Source organism: Microcaecilia unicolor, chromosome 1 (assembly GCF_901765095.1).
Source record: "Microcaecilia unicolor chromosome 1, aMicUni1.1, whole genome shotgun sequence".
Taxonomy (NCBI): domain Eukaryota; kingdom Metazoa; phylum Chordata; class Amphibia; order Gymnophiona; family Siphonopidae; genus Microcaecilia; species Microcaecilia unicolor.
The window spans coordinates 29,105,104-29,125,180 of NC_044031.1; the positions used below are offsets into that span (position 1 = coordinate 29,105,104).

General features: G+C 46.1%; 1 protein-coding gene across 1 annotated transcript in view; it reads left to right on the forward strand.

The window, feature by feature from the left end:
- The first annotated feature begins 760 nt into the window (after positions 1-760).
- The window catches only part of LOC115464392 (zinc finger protein 354C-like), a 32,421-nt gene continuing 13,104 nt past the window's right edge, over positions 761-20,077 (forward strand). Inside the window, exon 1 of the mRNA XM_030194777.1 lies at positions 761-856. Coding sequence (XP_030050637.1) covers positions 812-856 — 45 coding nt within the window. The 5' untranslated portion in view covers positions 761-811. The remainder of the gene's footprint in view (positions 857-20,077) is intronic.

Here is a 20,077-nt window from a genome sequence, read left to right on the forward strand (position 1 = left end):
ATAATGACAGGAAAATAAAAGTGCCTCGAGCTCACAGCAGTGAGGAGGTGGGAAAGCGATCGCACAGGTCCTTCTCCCTCTCTTCCAGCGACTGTGCAACGAGGGGTTGTGAGTGAGCACTGAGCATTGGGGCACCCCAGCTGCACAAACTAGCCATCAAGTAAGTGGAAGTGCAGACTTATACTGTAAAAGTCCACCCATGCATGCATAACGACAGCTCATGGGCAGGCGTGGGGGTATAACTGGTGCACGCATAATGACAGCTGGTGTGCAGGTGCTACAACCCAGAATGAGATCTGATAGTGCAGCAGTGAAATCTACAATACAGCATTGAAATAATAAAGCAAGCTCAGACTGGAGCACTTAAAAAACCCATTTTGAATAAGCTTTCCCTTTTATAGACCCCCCCCCCCCCCTCACATCCCCCCCATTCCCTCTTAAAAGAAAGAATGCAAAACGACATAAACTTCACAAGTTTGCTATGGTTTTCAATAGCGTTAGCATTTGTTACGGACAAGCTCCGCCCACTGGCTTCAGCCCACGTAATGGGCCAGACAGTCTCATGCCGTCTTCCGTCATTGATTGAACCTCCTTGAGATCTGCAACTCTGTCTTCAGTGATGGGAGGGTGCAGTAGATGGCAGCAGTCAGAAGCCTCCTTTCCTCCCTCTCTCTGATCTGTCGCTAGACTTCCTCCTCCTCCTCCTCTCCTCTCCCCTCTTTCTCTAATTGAAGCCTTTAGGACTAGGAGAGAAGAAGCAGAGCGCCAGCACTGATCCAGTAAAGAGGGAGCCAGGGCTGGAAATTCTGCTATGGAGAAGGGCAGGAGAATGGCTGCAGGGCTTTGTGCTCAGCAGGTAGGAGACTGGCAGGAGGTGGGCAGCAGGGGATGCAGTGCCAGGCAATGTCATGCAACCTCTGATACACACATGGTGCATGGAGCAAGCAGAGGAAAAAGAAAGTTCTTCTTCCTGGTTCCCCTCCCTTCATAGGGCTGCTGCTCCTGAGCCGGGGCTGGAAATGGTGCTGTGGAGAAGGGCAGGAGAATGGCAGCCGGGCTTTGTGCTCAGCAGGTAGGAGACTGGCAGGAGGTGGGCAGCAGGGGATGCAGTGCCAGGCAATGTCATGCAACCTCTGATACACACATGGTGCATGGAGCAAGCAGACGAAAAAGAAAGTTCTTCCTGGTTCCCCTCCATTCACAGGGCTGCTGCTCCTGAGCCAGCAAAGAGGGAGCCGGGCTGGAAATGGTGCTGTGGAGAAGGGCAGGAGAATGGCAGCCGGGCTTTGTGCTCAGCAGGTAGGAGACTGGCAGGAGGTGGGCAGCAGGGGATGCAGTGCCAGGCAATGTCATGCAACCTCTGATACACAAACAGAAGAAGAAATGAGCCTGGCACTGCTCAATCCCATCCTGGGGCTCCAGAAAACAAAGTTCTGCTCTTTGTTCCCTGCAACCCCTCAGGCTGTTCTTCCTGGTTCTCTTCTGACTTTATAATACTCTTTATTTCTGCATCTACTGATCTGTTTACATTCGTGTTCCTTCCCCAGCCCTTCTTCCTTTCCCCTTCTCCCCCTCTCCCCCACCATTGCTCTTTCATTAGTTTCATATTTGGATGTTTAGATCGCTACATTAATGTATGAGAGGTTTTCTCTTTCCTTAACTGTAAATGAAAGTTTAAATGGGGAAAAGAGTAAAAGATGAATTCAAAGGATCCTCCGGCTCTGCCAAATCCTCAAAGTACTACTTTATAAACGGAGGCTGTTCTATTTTGACAGCTGCTGCTACTTTCAATTCGCAGGGACTCCCAGCACTAATCTGCTCTGTCTTTCTCTGCTGGGTTCTTCCATTACAGGAAGTGAACTTCCCGTGAGAGGGGGCAGGACCCAGCAGACAATGATGACCATTGACTTGAGCACCCCCAATATTGAGAAAATTCCTTGTATGTGTCTAGGGAGAGGTTATTTCCACCCCCCACCCCCAATAGTTTTGAAAAGTTGGCTCTTATGATGATGCCAGGCATTTTGACACCGGAGGTCATAGTGCACCTCCCTTTGAGTTTGCTGTGGCTGGGAAATGAGAACTGTAACGGCAGGTGGCAATGGGAAGGGAAGAAGAGGGAAGCTGTCACATGGTGGATCAGGGAAGTGAAGAGAGAGGGGGCGGGAGGGAATAAACTGGATAATAGCATTATTTTCTTGGAAGGAGAAAGAGAGACATGCTGGAGAGGGAGAAGAAATATGATGTGGATAATGGTTGGAAGGGAAGACAGAGATTCTGGAGATCAAGGGGACAAGGAAGGAAAGGCATCCTGGAGATGGGGGTGGGGAGGAGACGGCAGGAGAGAGACGCTGGAAAGCATGGAAGGAGAGAGATGGAGGACAAGTTTTGGGTGGATCCAGCCCTTTTTGTGGGACTGGGTGCTTTTGAGCCCTTTTTGTAAGATTGGGTGCGGGATCCGGGTGGATGCAGCCCTTATGATGTGAATTAGAGCTGGATCCGGGTGGATCCAGCTTTTTGGTGGGAATGAGTGGATCTAGCCCTTCTGGGGGGAATGAGTGCTGGATCCAGATGGATCTGACCCTTTGGAATGAATGAGTGCTAGATCCAGATGGATCTGGCCCTTTGGAAGGGAACGAGTGCTGGATCCAGGTCGATAAAGCCTTTCTGCTTAGATTATATGGTGGATCTCTCCTTCCTGTCTTGCCCCCCCCCCCCCACCGTCATCTCTAGAATGTGCCTCCTCCTTTCCCACCATTGTCTAAAACATCTCTCTTCTTTCTCTGCCCCACCCCATGTTTTTAACTGTCTCTTTCCTCCTTCATGAAGGCTAATGCCATTATGCAGCTTATGCCCTCTCTCTTATTTTGCTTCCCCCACCCTGTGCAGCAGCAGCTTCCCCTCTCCACATTCCCACTGACCATTAGATTTCTCCTTTCCCAGCAGCACCAAGCTCAATTGCAAATAGATAAGGTTCACTGTGCTGTTTTTACTGCATACCGAAAGCATCAGAAGCAGTAAGTCCCAGTCTTGACCTGTTCTGTCACTTTCGGTGGGGTCTCAATCTCACATTAAGAGAACAACACGTCAGATGGGGCAGGACCCGCCAGAGAAGGACCAAGCACCTCAGCTCTAGGGCTTAGCGCATACCAAAAGCAACAGCAGCCAAAACAAAACAGCAATCCTTTTTGAAGGTAGTGCTTTGAGGATCTTGGCAATCCGTCTTTTACCCGGACCCATTTAATTGTTGGTTCCGAACAGCTACATGTACTTGTATTTTGTCTGTGCTGCATATGTATTTGCTGCTTGCAGGGGTATGCCTATCCTTGTTTGCATCGGATGGATTTTATGGTTTCCTCAGGATCCTCGCACCCACCCAAACCCTTTTCGGAAGTCACCATGTTGGCTGACCGTTAGGAGTGGTCAACTCAGCGTATCCCAAATGGAGAACACTCACATAGACAAATGGGCAAAAGTGCTACGGAAGACAAAACTTGCCTTTAATTCACATGTACAATTTGCTTCTATGAATATATTTATATAGATGCAACACTGCAAATTATTAATCAGATGTAGGTCCTGTGAATCTGATCAGCCCAGGACTCCTTTTCTTGCACAAAATTCCCCACTTCCCTCCCTGCCAAAATGATTTTTTTTTTTTAAATGAAAATGTCATGATTGATGTGCTGAGGAATGGGTAAATGTGTACCTAGTGTCCATCCTGATCAGGGAGGTCTGGCTGGAATATTGCATTTGGTTCATAGAGTAAGACTTGAATTAATAGTGTGCAGAGTGACTGTCCATGAAGGAGCTGAAACTCCCAGCTTTTTTTATTTTTGTTACATTTGTACCCTGCGCTTTCCCACTCATAGCAGGTTCAATGCGGCTTACATATTATATACAGGTACTTGTTTGTACCTGGGGCAATGGAGGGTTAAGTGACTTGCCTAGAGTCACAAGGAGCTGCCTGTGCCTGAAGTGGGAATCGAACTCAGTTCCTCAGGACCAAAGTTCACCACCCTAACCACTAGGCCACTCCTCCATTGTTGCTACTATTTGAGATTCTACATGGAATGTTGCTATTCCACTAGCAACATTCCATGTAGAAGTCGGCCCTTGCAGATCACCAATGCGGCCGCGCAGGCTTCTGCTTCTGTGAGTCTGACGTCTGTCAGACTCACAGAAACAGAAGCCTGCACAGCCTTCTACATGGGTGGAATAGCAACATTCCATGTAGAATCTCCAATAGTAGCAACATTCCATGTAGAAGTCGGCCCTTGCAGATCACCAATGTGGCCGCGCAGGCTTCTACATGGAATGTTGCTAGTGGAATAGCTTGTGTACACAAACCAGGACTCTTAGCCACCAACTTCAAGAAAGTGCTAGCAAAACAGTTCACACCAGTATAATGTGGCAAATATATAATTTATGTGTATAGAGTACCCTCAGATATAAACCACTATAACTGCAGTCAATAATGCTGCTAAAAAGTGGCATAGCACTTCTTTCATTAGGTAACTCTAACAATTTTTTGGGAGAGCAACATATGCTCGTTTTTTTATGCGTCCCAATCACCACAGTGCTATAAAATCACTTGTTACTTTTAAAATGGTATATACTAGGTGAAAACTGTGCACTTATCTTTTAAGTTCTTGCCTCCCAGGCAGAACTGTCTTGCCTTGCTGAAACATTTATCAGTTGCCTTCCCCCGGAACTGCCCGACTCCGCGGGGTTTCAATCACTTTCCTCAGGGACAAGGGTTAAGGCTGCATAGATCTTATCTTCCTCCTTCTTTGTTGCTTCTTTTCTTTGTTCAAGCAATCCACAAAACAAGGCAAAGCCTGCTTGTCTCTTGTGGCTTATAAGGCATCCGCGTCCATGTAAGGTCGGAAATGATGTCACAATGTTCAACTAACTTTATGCAAGCTGTTCAAAAACAAACAAAAAGACGAATAGGAAAGGCAGAACAGGAACATCTCTGTAAGTCACTGCAAGTCAGATTATAGTGTTCCATTCCACATTTTCATTAAGTCCCTGAGGATTCATTGTCTGCTAGTGGAATAGCAACATTCCATGTAGAATCTCCAATAGTATCTATTTTATTTTTGTTACATTTGTACCCCGCGCTTTCCCACTCATGGCAGGCTCAATGTGGCTTACATATTATATACAGGTACTTATTTGTACCTGGGGCAATGGAGGGTTAAGTGACTTGCCCGGAGTCACAAGGAGCTGCCTGTGCCTGCAGTGGGAATTGAACCCAGTTCCCCAGGACCAAAGTCCACCACTCTAACCACTAGGCCACTCCTAGCCCTGTTAGTCCACTTTTAAAGGTAATCAATAGAAATAAAATATGGAAAAGAAAATAAGATACTTTTTTTTATTGGACATAAGCTAATAGCTTTCGAAGGTTGCCCTTCTTCGTCAGATTGGAAATAATTAAATAGTTGAAACCACAGAAGATGAAATGACTCTGCCCAAGATCACAAGGAAAGTCAGTGGCAGAAGCTGGATTTGAATCCCGGCTTCACTGCTTCTCAGCCCATTCCTCCAAATACAAGGCTGCTTCCTCCCTTTCGTTAGTACTGCTAGTGCACCTCACTTCTGCTCCTCAACAGCCCCCGCTGTTCCAACACTGACACTCCCTTCCCCTCCATACTACTATGTAACGCTACCTGTAGTTCCAGTATCAAGACTTTTGCATGCAGAGCTCTGCTATTGCCTCTCATTCCTACTGTGAAATAGCCCTTCTGTTTTAGTACTGAGACCCTCACTCACACACATTGTTCTGCCACTGCACCTTGTTCCTGTCCTGATGCACTACTTGCTCCTATTCCACTCCTTGACTTTCTTCTATACCTACTGCTCTTGTCAGTACGTCTCATTCATTCCATGCACTTCACTGCAGCCATGTAACACCCCCTGGTATTCCAAATAGAGATCCACCTCCTATTCTTTATTTGCATCTCATTCCTGACAAGCAGTTCCCTCCTGAGTAGTGGATCTCACTATCATTTGTGAAACGAATTGATTTTGACAGGTGACATGCCTACTTCCGGGTTAGCCAATCAGAAGTGAGGACATACCCATGCCCCACCCAAGCCATACCAACACCCCACCCCCTCCAATGATGTCTTTGAATATGATATCATAGCCCCACCCAGGCCATATCCTTTTGGCATAACCATGCCCTTATCATGCATTATTTTTAGCCCTGTCCTAACCTGGCCCTTTTTTGCATAACTGCACCCCATTTGGTGATGTCATGGGAAGTGACATCATAGCCGTCATCTTAGAAAAAGGGGTATGGCTACCACTGTATACATCATGTTTCCTCTACTAGTTGTCATCTTGGATGGGAATGGGACTTGATATATCGCCTTTCTGTGATTTATTTATTGCAACTACATTCAAAGTGGTTTACATAGTATATACAGGTACTTATTCGTTCCGCTGCACTAACCATTAAGCTATTGACAGGAAGTGACATCGAATGCCCTCAGGGCCGCCGAGAGACTGGACTGTGCGCGGGGCAAGGCTGCCCCCTGGGGCCCCTGCCCCCCCTCCGAGGTCGCCGCCGCTCCCCCCCTCCAGCCCCCCCCCAAGGTTGCAACCGCCGCTCCCCCCTCCATCCGCCACCGGGCTGGGCCCCCTGCATTGAAATCACAGCGCCTCTCACCTCCGTGTGAAAGCGCTGCAGGCAGCAGGGCAGCAGATCGCCTCCCTTCGGCCCTCCTTGTGTCCCGACCTCGCGGAAGTTACGTCACATGACGGCGGGACACAGGGAGGGAAGGAGGCCCAAAGGGAGGCGATCTGCTGCCTGCAGCGCTTTCACACGGAGGTGAGAGGTGCTGTGATTTCAATGCAGGGGTTCGGCCCGGTGGCAGACGGTCGATGACGGAGGGCGGGTGGGACTGTGGCGCCAGGCCCGGGGAATTTTGTATACCTTGTGCTTATTTTAAGCTAGATCGAGTTAGGTCCGTTTATTTTCAAGAATGACGGGCTGAATGTTAGCCGTTTTAGGCCTTAAAACGAAAGGCTCAGCTCCAGACCCCCCTCCTCATTGAAAAACTACAAAGACCAGGGGGACACTCAATGAAATTACATGAAAATACTTTTAAATCATATAGGAGGAAATATTTTTCACTCAGAGAATAGTTAAGTTCTGGAACTTGTTGCTGGAGGATGTGGTAACAGCGGTAAGCGTATCTGGGTTTAAAAAAGGTTTGGACAAGTTTCTGCAGGAAAAGTTCATAGTCTGTTATTGAGATGGACATGGGGGAAGCCACTGCTTGTCCCAGGATTGGTAGCATGGAATGGTGGTAGTAATTAGGTTTCTGCCATGTACTTGTGACCTGGATTGGCCACTCCTGGAAGCAGGATGCTGGGCTAGATGGACCGTTGGTCTGAACCAGTATGGCTACTCTTATGTTCTTATGTTTCTAATCTTTGCTTTAAAGGTCACATATTACTACTACTACTAATTAGCATTTCTATAGCGCTACAAGGCGTACGCAGCGCTGCACAAACATAGAAGAAAGACAGTCCCTGCTCAAAGAGCTTACAATCTAATAGACAAAAATAAAGTAAGCAAATCAAATCAATTAATGTGTACAGGAAGGAGGAGAGGAGGGTAGGTGGAGGCGAGTGGTTACAAAACAACAATTGTGAAGGTGATGTGCTGTGCCCCTCCTCTTACAGCCCTCCTGCTTTTTGTGCCTGAAGATGTTTGCTTTTAGGACAGCACATGCTGACTTATTAAAAAAAAAAAAAAGCCTTGATCACAGATCTCTCTCCCCCCCCCCCCCCCCCCCCGCCTCCTCTTCCTGAGTCCTAGTGTCAGACGGATGTTTTTTTTTTTTTTTACTTGGTGCAAGGGAAATGTGTTTGTATTGAATTTTAAAATAGAGATGTGCTGCTTTCTGTGTTAGAATCCTCAGAGCTTCTTTCTGTGTGAGAATTCACGTCCCCTGCAGCCGCTTCCCTTCCACCTCTTTAACCAAGAAGACTAATCCACCAGCCCCTCCTTCCCCCTAGCCATCCCCCATAGGCTGCAGTCAAATAGAAAATGCTTTATACAGGGGTTGTTTTGCTTTACAGATACACAAACTTACAGGGAAATCCAGCTCTGCCCTTCAACGCCAGTAAAAGAAATTTCAATGAAAATACTACTACTACTTATCATTTCTATAGTGCTACAAGGTATACACAGCACTGTACACCATACACAAAAAAGACAGACCCTGCTCAAAGAGCTTACAATCTAGATAAGACAGGTAAACAGACAGAACAATAAGGTAAGGGAATAAAGAGGTGAGGATAAAAGGACAGGGCAAGTGAGTAGAGGTAGAACAGTGCTTTGTTTTCCTTTAGCAGTGTTACAAGGTCACGTGAATGAAAAACATAATAACTTGAGAAAACTAAACCAGGCATGGCTGGACAAGTCTACAGGCAAACCGTAAGGAACCTAGAAAAAAAACACCATGTGACCAGGAGATATAAAAAAGCGTTACCACCATTCTAAATACACCACCCCCAGTTACTTTCCATCTGTCGAGGGATCAGAAAGACGCAATAGCTGTACATGGAGTCCTACGAAACTCCTAATATACAGAGGGCCAGAAGGTTAAACAACCCTTGTTAAAGAGAGGGTGACTGCTCAGCCGATGCAGAGGCTGAGGACTACCAGCGGTAATCGTCCTGACAATATCAAAACATTGTTAGTGACCTGAACGTGCAGTGTATGAGTGAAAAGGAACAAGCTGACTTGTTGCTGGTCCAGGAAATGACAGAGACCTTGCTGGATGAATTGCCTTGTGGGTAAAAGCTGTTTGACTTTCAAGAAGTCAACGTCTCACTAACAGAAGGCTGGATAACGAACAGAACCGTGATTGAAAATGCTGTGGATTTGGCAGAAAGGCATGTTCAGAGATGCCATCGATGACTCAGAAATGTGTCAAGTGGCTGAGGATACGGAATTCATAGATCTAAATCAAATGGCGGAGTTGTCTCCCCCTGTGTCACAGGTATTCATATAGTTTTGTTTTCCTTCTGATAAAATATGTTCAGGGGTATACTTTGTAGTTGATTTTTCTTGAACCATCTTTAACAGATTATCCATGTTCTGTTGTAGGTGAACGACAAAAGGTATAGTGATGCTGAGCAGCCAGTACCGGTCAATGTCGCCTGTGTGTGTGCTGCTTGTGTTGTCAAGACATGGAGTGGAGGAGTAGCCTGGTGGTTAGTGCAGCGGACTTTGATCCTGGCAACCTGGGTTTGATTCCCACTGCAGCTCCTTGTGACCTTGGGCAAGTCTCCATTGCCCCAGGTACAAAAAACTGAGATTGTGAGCCCCCTAGGAACAGAGAAAGTACCTGTATATGATGTGTACAGTGCTGCATATGTCTACTAGCGCTATAGAAATGATTAGTAGTAGTAGTACATGCCCGAGAATGCCCAAGGTATGCATAGTCTCTGCATACACTTAGCCGGTGGTGGGAGGCAGGGCTGGTGGTTGGGAGGTGGGGATAGTGCTGGGCAGACTTATACAGTCTGTGCCAGAGCCGGTGGTGGGAGGTGGGGCTGGTGGTTGGGAGGCGGGGATAGTGCTGGGCAGACTTATACAGTCTGTGCCCTGAAGAGGACAGGTACAAATCAAGGTAAGGTATACACAAAAAATGGCACATGTGAGTTTATCTTGTTGGGCAGACTGGATGGACCATGCAGGTCTTTTTCTGCCGTCATCTACTATGTTACTATGTAAATGGACCTCTTGACCTGAGAATGTCTTGAGACATGCGGTGGTGGTACTATATCGATGTTATTAAACAACCGAGAATCCATGCTCTTTACCGGAAAAGCATCTTCAACTCGCTCACACAAATAGCAGTTTACTTTATTAGTCACCACTGTTGGTCTGAGGCTGTGGCTAATGACTGTCACGATTGTGCGTTGGATGTGTGGGGGCTGAGCCAACATGCGTGCCTGAGATGGTACCCTGCTTTATGTTTAAATCATTTTTATTATCAAAATACAGTGCAAACTTCTCTTGTAACATTTCTCTTTCCGTATTAATACAATAACACATGTTTATTTTGCAATCTTAAACATTTGCTTTGTGTTATTTCCCCCTCCCTCTACCCCCCCCCCCTTTTCAAACCCTCAGGATCTTACTAATGTCCACATCAATCTATTTTGTCCGAGACCCATAGTGCTCCAGCTGCCCTAGTCTGGCTCGTAGCCGTTGGTGGATCTTCTTTTGAGTGCATGGATGTAAAGTGTATAAAAATCTTCTCCAGACTTTCCTGAAGAGACTAATATCCAGTGCTGTGGCCTCCATCAACCCACAGAGTTCAGTGTGTAAGAGTTCTATCATCTTAGATCTCCATAGATCTTTGGATGGGGGGTTCTCTTCTCTCCACAAAAGTAGTATTACTTTTTTCCCAATCATGGAGGCTCTCTGTAGAAACCCTGTTAATCCCGCTGGGATAGGTCGTTGAATATTGAATGTATCAAATAAGATTAGAGGGTCCGCCAACATCCGTCTGCTCCAATATCTTGTAATTTCTTTAAATATTAAAGTCCAAAATTGACGAATGTGAGGGCAGGCCCAAAACATGTGACCCAGTGTAGTTTGTGCGGCACCACACTTCATGCACTCTCCCGTGCCGAATCCAGCTTTATTTGTTCGGGCTGGTGCTATGTAAAATCGCACCACAAATTTATACTGTTGTTCCCAATCTCTTATATATATTGACCTGTGTAGAATTGAGTTTAGGTAGCCCTGTATTGTGTCCGCCGTAATCTCTCCTCCAATATCCTTTTGCCATTTACTGGCTAGTCCGCCATAGTCTATGTCCTCTGTGGAATCTAGTAGATATCTATGATGATACCGTAATGGCACCACATTTTGCGATCCTAGTGTTAGTGCAGTGGCCAACGCCTCCTGCACATCTTCACTTAAGTTTACTGCTCCTAGAGATGTTGCATAGTGTCGTACCTGCAAGTAGGCATAATAGTCTGTCTGTGTCCATCTGTATTCTTGTTTCAGTTCCTCAAACGGTTTTATTTGTCCTTCTTCATTTAAAAGTTGATAAAGATAATGTATCCCCTGTTGCCTCCACCTTACAAAGGTCCTCTGCAAAGTTCCTGCTGGAAAATCTGGGTTCAAGTTTAAAGACAAAAATGGAGTGGCCTTCGCTGAGAATCCATGCCTACGGCACAGCCACCGCCACATTGCCCTCAGCGAGTTAACAAAAGGTTTTTCCTTGGACGGCTGCCAGATCTTGTTCCAGTTGTGTGTAATAGCCAGCTAGGGTGTATATTAGGATGCATGGAGGTCTCCAACTGTACATTTGTGAACTGTTGGCTGCCTACTAGCCAGTCTCTTGCATGTCGCATGGCGCACGCCACAGTAAGGTACCTTAAATTGAGCAGTCCCATTCCTCCATGTGTTTTTGGCTTATACATGGTGGTTAGAGCCAGTCGGGGGCGTCTATTATTCCAAAAGAACTTCCTTAGCACAGCCTGCAACTTCCTCTCTTCCCGTCCCCCCAAATATAAGGGCAGCATTTGAAATTTATAAAGCCATTTGGGCACCACCACCATGTTATACAATGCTATTCGCCCCGTAAGAGACAGGGGGCAAGACCCCCACAATCCCAGCATCCGCGCCGTGTCCGCCAACAGGGGGGCAACATTTTCATCATATATCTTATCTAGCTGAATTGGAATTATAACTCCCAGGTATTTTATTTTCCCTGCGGCCCACTCAAATGGAAACAAGCCCTTCCATTGCATTTTTGTGGATTCTGATATTGGGAGTGCCAGAGACTTGCTACAATTTAATCTAAATCCCGATAATGCTCCATATATTTCCATTTCCATCAGCAAATGCCTTACCGATGTTTGTGGCTTATCCACCAACAGTAACAGGTCATCCGCGTAGGCTAATATTTTCAGAATCTCCTTTCCCACCTCTATTCCCACTATACCTGGATGTGCTCGTATTATATTTATCAAGGGTTCCAGTGTAATCACAAACAATAGGGGGGATAATGGGCAACCCTGTCTTGTGCCTCTTTCTATCTTGAATCCTTGTGTTTTCACCCCATTTATTATCAGACATGCTATCGGGTCTGCATAAAGCATCTGCACTGCATGCATATACCATCCCCGCATGCCCATCCAATTTAATGTTTCCCATATGAAAGGCCATAGCACCCTGTCAAAGGCGCGTTCTGCATCTAAACTTATTACCAAGCTCGAAGGTGCTCTGGTGGGGGCTTCTGTTAAGGCCGCCACTAACCTTCTCACATTCATCACAGATTGCCTTCCACGGACAAATCCTACCTGTTCCTCTCCCACTATGGACGGCAGTATCAGCGCCAAGCGTTCCGCCAGAACCCGTGCTAGTATCTTAACATCTATGTTGATGAGCGATATGGGCCTGTATGAGGCTGGATCCAAAAGGTCTCTTCCCGGTTTTGGTATTAAGCTAATCATAGCCTCATTAGTATATCTGGGGAATCTGCCCTCTTCCACTGCCTCTTCATAAAGATTTACCAGGGGCCTCACTATTTGGGCTCTTAGGAGCTTATAAAATTCGCTGGAAAATCCATCTGGACCTGGCGCAGAGTGCAATTTTGACTTCTGTATCGCCACCCCCACCTCTTTCTCTCTTAAAGGTAGATCTAATTCCTGCAATTGTGCCTCTGTAAGTCTTGGCATTTTAGATCTTAGCAAATACTCCTGAATTTCCTCTTTCAAATCCTTTTCAGGTTCCCCTTTATATAACTCTTCAAAATGTTTCTTAAACACTTCTGCAATATCAGCTGGGTGGGTAACAATCCCCCCCGCTCTCTCACGGAGTCGTGTTATATAGTGCAGCTTACGGACTCTTTTTACCAAGCGCGCCAGCATTCCCCCAGGTCTGTCTCCATATCTTTTAAGAGCATATTTCCGCATTACTATGGATCTCACGGTTCGCTCATGGAGTAAACTATTTAACTCTGTCCTTGCATTTATCAGGTTTTCAAAAGACCCCTGCGTGGAATCTCTGTTGTGCTGTCTTCTCATCATCCTAACCCGCCTTTCTAATGCTATAATTTTTTCCGCTATTTTCCGATTTCTGAGACTGGTGTATGCTATCACGTCTCCCCTAATCACCGCCTTTGCCGTCGACCAAAATAGGCCAGGACTATCTATATGCTGTTTGTTATTTGCTGTAAAATCTTCCCATTTATCTATTAGAAAGGATTTGAACTCAGGTACGGTGAATAAGTAGGCCGGGAAGCGCCACCCTTTAGATTCTTGGTAATATGGCTGCATCTCCAGATCTACCCATACCAGCGCATGATCAGACACCCCCTCTACACCTATCTCTGCTTTGAATATTTGAGGGATCACGTCCTGTGTCACCAGAATATAATCTATCCGTGACTGGGTTCGGTGGGCCCGCGACGTGTGCGTGTAATCGCGCTCCTCCTCGTGTATAAGTCTCCACGGGTCCACCAAACCCAGCAAATCACAGAACCCTGCCAACAACGTGATCTCATCTGTTTCTCTCCCGCCTCTAGGGTTTGACCTATCCATCTGAATGTCCATTACTTGGTTCATATCTCCCGCCACTATTAATGGGTCTTTCCCGTGTCTCTGGCACTCCGCCATCAATTTAGCATAAAATTTTTTCCCTCCTGTTTGTGGGGCATACACCGCCACCAGTGTGCGTGTCTGTCCTTGCAAGTTCAAACTTATTCCCACATAGTGGCCTTCGGTGTCTGCAAACAACATTTTGGCTTTGGCCGCTAGGTTTTTATGCAGCAAAATTACTACTCCACCCCTTCTTCCGCTGGAAGGAGACCCAAAAATTTCTCCTACCCAGTGTCTCTTAAGTTTATCTTGTTCCCCCTGTGGCAAACGCGTTTCTTGTATACAGGCTATGTCTACCCCCTGTCTCTTCAATGTATCTAATATCTTTGCTCTTTTTATCGGGGACGTGATCCCTCCCACATTCCAGGATGCTATTCGTATTCCGGCGTTGGTCCCCTTAACCATATTCATAGTCTATATTCTTTCTTATATCTAATTCTCTTCTAACATCCCTCCGGGAGCCCAGCCTCCCCCTTCGGGTTTCTACCACCACTTGATGTTTTCTTAACTTAAATTGAGCAACAGGTTCACTTTTTTCATATCTCTGTCTGCGTATTCCTTCCAGATCCTGGGTCTCAAACTTCCCTCTACCCCCAGCCTCTCCCCCCTCCCCGCTCCTCCCTTCCCCCCTCCCTCCTCCCCTCCCTTCTTCCCTTCCCTGTACCTTCCCTAGTGCCCCGCCCATCACACAAGGATAGGCCTTGGGGGTTTTCCGTGTCTCCGGGCCCCTGCTCATACAGATAACAGTTTCTCTTGCAATTTCACATTGTACATATTAACAACATCTTACCATAACTTTTTCCAACCAACAGTTCTACTCTTTTATAGAGGCATCAGACGCCTCCCTCTTCTTGTTCCACATTTAATCTGTTCTCTTTTATTCCTTGTGCACATTATTGTGCATCAGTAGCATTTTCGAACTGCTTCCATGTTCCATCTATTTTAATCTTCAGCAATGCCGGATATAATAACATAAATGGGACATGTTGTTCATGAAGTTGCTGGCATATGGGTGTGAATTTTTTCCTCTTCTCCTGCAGTGCAGCAGAGTAATCCTGGAATATTCTAATCTGATGGCCATCATAACGTACTTCATTACGCTTTAGTCTGTATCCTCTTAGAATTTCAATTTTGTGCACGTAGTTATGCACCTTGATGATTACTGTGCGGGGCGTCCGTCGTCCATCTTGAAATCTTCCGATTTGGTGCGCTCTCTCTAGACAAACTTTCCCCACATGATCTGATAACGCAAATTCTGCTGCCAGCCAAGTTTCCAGCACAGAGGCAAGCACCCGATCACTGACTGATTCAGGCAGTCCCACCAGCCTTAGATTTCCACGCCGCGATCTGTTTTCAATATCATCAAGTTTCACCGTTAGCGCCTGTACTTTATCTTCAAGCCCGCGTATTTGCCTCGTGGCGGGGCCTATCTCATCCTCCGCTGCTGATACTCGTGTCTCTAGTTCAGTTGTTCTCCTTACTGTGTCTGTGAGCAGCGCTTCGAATTCTGCGCTCCGTTCACTTAATTTTTCTAATTTCGGCGCCAGCGCTGCTCCGACCGCCTCTGTTAGCTGCCGCAGCTGTTCTTCTGTGAACTGCACGCTGCCATTTTGCGTCGGGCCTTCTCCCCCAGTGCTCACAGCTTTCGCTTTATCTTTTTCTTTTTTTGCGCTTCTGCTAGCCATGTTAGTCGCTGGCGTGCCCAAGTATTTTTCCATGTACTCTTCTCTGTCAGGTAAGGTGTTTTTAAAGCGTCTTCTTGCAGATTTACGAGTAAGTAAATGTTTTATTCGAGCAGGGGCCTCAGAGAGCACAGAATCACGTCCTCTCCGTTCAGAGCATCACGTGACCCCCTTCGGTACCCTGCTTTATAAGTTTCCCTAAAAATGGGATGTTGGATACTGGTTGGTAATTTTCAAGTTTGTCCTGGTCAAGGTTGTTGTTCTGGGCAAGTCACTTAACCCTCCATTGCCCCTGGTACAAAATAAGTACCTGAATATATGTAAACCACTTTGAATGTAGTTGCAAAAACCTCAGAAAGGCTGAAAGACCCACTATCCCCTTTCCCTCGCACCAGCCCTCCAGAGTGCTCACACACTCTAACCGCCAAGGCAGAGCAGAGCAGTTTACATAAAATTATAATAAATATAAAGTTAGGAAAAAGAGAAAATGCCAAACTAATAATAGAAAAGCTATTTATTCATACTTAAAAGGTAAGGCCAGAGAGATGATAAGAACAACCCCCCCCCCCCCCCCCCCCGGCAAAAAAAAAAAATCAAATACTGATGTGTCCGCCACCCCAGTAATACACGGCCAAATTTCAGTGAGGACATCCTGTTTACTGATGAGGTCACCTTATCTGTTGTTGTAATCTGCCTTGGGAAGCCTGGTGTTGAATAAACTGGAAGTAAAATTAAATTCTTTCATGGGGGCACAAGTAATCACATCTTCACCTCATCACTGTTGTACAAATGGGTGGTTATTCTGTGTTTAGCATATTTCAGGGACAAGTGGTTTTCACAAGTCAAAATAATAAAAATAAATATTTTCTTTCATGCAGATCTCTCATTTGTTTAAACATAACTAAATGGGCTATAAGCCCCTAATGCAATCCATTGATTTTCTTATATTTTGTCCTTGTGATGACTAGTAGAGTAGTGGTTACTGCAGCGGACTTTGATCCTGGGGAACTGGGTTCAATTCCCACTTCAGCTGCTTGTGACTCTGGGCAAGTCAATTAACCCTCCATTGCCCCTGGTAGAAATAAGTACCTGAATATACTATATAAACCACTTTGAATGTAGTTGCAAAAACCTCAGAAAGGTGGTATATCAAGTCCCATTTCTCTTTCCCTATTTGACATTCAACATGGAATGTTGCTGTTGCTACTATTTGAGATTCTGGAATGTTGCTACTATTAGAGATTCTACATGGAATGTTGCTATTCCACTAGCAACATTCCATGTAGAAGCCTGCCCTTGCAGATCAGCAATGCGGCCGCGCAGGCTTCTGCTTCCTGCAGGACGTCAGACTCACAGAAACAGAAGCCTGCGCGGCTGCAAGGGCAGGCTTCTACATGGAATATTGCTAGTGGAGGAGTAGCCTAGTGGTTAGTGCAGTGGACCTTGATCCTGGGGAACTGGGTTCAATTCCCACTGCAGCTCCTTGTGACTCTGGGCAAGTCAATTAACCCTCCATTGCCCCAAGTACAAATAAGTGCCTGTATATACTATTTAAACCGCTTTGAATGCAGTTGCAAAAACCACAGAAAGGTGGTATATCAAGTACCGTTTCCAAAACTGAAAATACAGTGAGACAGAATAATAGATTCAGTAACATCCAAAACTTATTGATTAACATTATAATTGTGTTCACATTTGGGTAATAACTGAGAAAATGCTGTTGAAAAATGACTTGAAGAAGAAATAAATATATATCACAGAACTGGAAAATGTTGTACAATTTGTTACTTTTTAATTTTTTTCATGTGAATAAACACATATATTTTTTGGTATCCTCATCCATTCTCCTCACTTTTTGTTTTACATCTGGATTTCTGCATGAAGGTAGCCCTTCCTTCATTAATGAATCTCTCTTTTAAATTTATTTATTTATTGCATTTGTATCCCACATTTTCCCACCTTTTTGCAGGCTCAATGTGGCTTACAATACATCATGAATGGTGGAAATATATTAGGAATTAGACATTTAGTGTTACAGAAGAATCTTGGGTAACATGATAATGATAAAACATGATAGTAATATAACAAGCAGATATTATAAGACAGTTCTGAATATATGTGGAGGAGCTGTGTGTGTTCATATTGGTTGATCTTTGTGGTATGCCTTATTAAAGAGATGGGTCTTCAGTAGTTTGCGGAGGTTGCTTAGTAGTAATAAACAATATTAAGAGCATTTTTATAATATACCACTGCGTTCCACAAAACAAAAGGAGCAAGTACCCACAAACCATCTTTCTCTCTTGATCTGGGCACAGGGAAAAAAAAGATTTTAAAGGCTTCCAGAATAGAGTAAATTCACCTGTTTAATGTGGGATATAAATGTCATAATTAAGTAAATAGATAGAAACTCTGAATGTTGAGCACTTGATTCTCATAACATGATATCTGTTTTAATGGCCCTTTACCAGGAGCAAAAAATCTCTGCACGAATATAATGCATGCTAGGGTGTCCCTATAACAGTTATAGTATAACCAGCCCCTCCAAGTGACACACTGATTACAATTTATAACAAATTACTACTCTACCTATGCAGTGGTGTTCCTAGGGGCGCTGACACCCGGGGCGGATCGCCACAGTGCCCCCCCCCCGGAACAGCGCAATCCCCCGGGTGCAGCGCGACCCCCCAGCGAAAGAACCCCCCCCCCCGGGTGCATGCTGCTGGGGGGGGGGGGGTGCCGCGCTTTTCGGCTCTTTGTTTCCATGCTCCCTCTGCCCCGGAACAGGAAGTAACCTGTTCCGGGGCAGAGGGAGCATGAAAACGAAGAGCTGACAGGCACGCGGCACCCCCCCCCCCCCCCCCGCGGCGTGCACCCGGGGCGGACCGCCCCCACCGCCCCCCCCCCCCCTTGGTACGCCACTGTACCTATGAAAAGTCATTCCATTATTATACTTCCTCTGTGTATATCCGTATGCTGCACAAGCTGGCATGTTTGAAAATATAAGTGAGATTAAACAAAAATGCTACCAACAATAAAGAATGGCAACGTGGATGCAGCAGCTCATAGGTTTGTTTGCTTTGTTTCGAGTGTATACAGAACGATGGATGCACAGGGAAGGGGAAACGAAGAATAACCTAAGTAGTTTCAAATTTGTGACGTCATGCTGTCTCCTATTCTCAATCAAACCTCTGTGGTGGTAGCCACCATTTTGGGGGAAAGGGGTGTGGCTATGACATCACCAAAATGGATGGGTCTGGGGTGAGGTTATGCAAAATGGGGTAGGTTTGGGGTGGGGCGGGGCTTTGAAAATAAGGTAGGGCAATGGGCATGGTTATGCAAAAGGGATGTGGGCTGGACAGGGCTGTGACATATCCAATGACCGAAGGGTTAGAAGGTAAAGTTTGCCTATTTGCGGATGATACTAAGATCTGTAACAGAGTGGACACCATGGATGGAGTGGAAAACATGAAAAAGGATCTGAGGAAGCTAGAGGAATGGTCTAAGGTTTGGCAATTAAAATTCAATGCCAAGAAATGCAAAGTGATGCACTTAGGGAATAGAAATCCACGGGAGACGTATGTGTTAGGCGGGGAGAGTCTGATAGGTATGGGCGGAGAGAGGGATCTTGGGGTGATAGTATCTGAGGATTTGAAGGCGACGAAACAGTGTGACAAGGCGGTGGCCGTAGCTAGAAGGTTGTTAGGCTGTATAGAGAGAGGTGTGACCAGCAGAAGAAAGGGGGTGTTGATGCCCCTGTATAAGTCGTTGGTGAGGCCCCACCTAGAGTATTGTGTTCAGTTTTGGAGGCCGTATCTTGTTAAGGATGTAAAAAGAATTGAAGCGGTGCAAAGAAAAGCTACGAGAATGGTATGGGATTTGCGTTACAAGACGTATGAGGAGAGACTTGCTGAACTAAACATGTATACTTTGGAGGAAAGGAGAAACAGGGGTGATATGATACAGACGTTCAAATATTTGAAAGGTATTAATCCGCAAACGAACCTTTTCCGGAGATGGGAAGGTGGTAGAACGAGAGGACATGAAATGAGATTGAAGGGGGGCAGACTCAAGAAAAATGTCAGGAAGTATTTTTTCACGGAGAGAGTAGTGGATGCTTGGAATGCCCTCCCGGGGGAGGTGGTGGAAATGAAAACGGTAACGGAATTCAAACATGTGTGGGATAAGCATAAAGGAATCCTGTGCCGAAGGAATGGATCCTCAGGAGCTTAGTCAAGATCGGGAGGCGGGGCTGGTGGTTGGGAGGCGGGGATAGGGCTGGGCAGACTTATACGGTCTGTGCCAGAGCCGGTGGTGGGCAGCGGGACTGGTGGTTGGGAGGCAGGGATAGTGCTGGACAGACTTGTACGGTCTGTGCCAGAGCCGGTGGTTGGGAGGCAGGGCTGGTGGTTGGGAGGTGAGGATAGTGCTGGGCAGACTTTTACGGTCTGTGCCAGAGCCGGTGGTTGGGAGGAGGGGCTGGTGGTTGGGAAGCGGGGATAGTGCTGGACAGACTTGTACGGTCTGTGCCGGAGCCGGGGTTGGGAGGTGGGGATGGTGCTGGGCAGACTTGTACGGTCTGTGCCAGAGCCAGTGGTTGGGAGGCGGGGCTGGTGGTTGGGAGGCGGGGATAGTGCTGGGCAGACTTATACGGTCTGTGCCCTGAAGAGCACAGGTACAAATCAAAGTAGGGTATACACAAAAAGTAGCAAATATGAGTTATCTTGTTGGGCAGACTGGATGGACCGTTC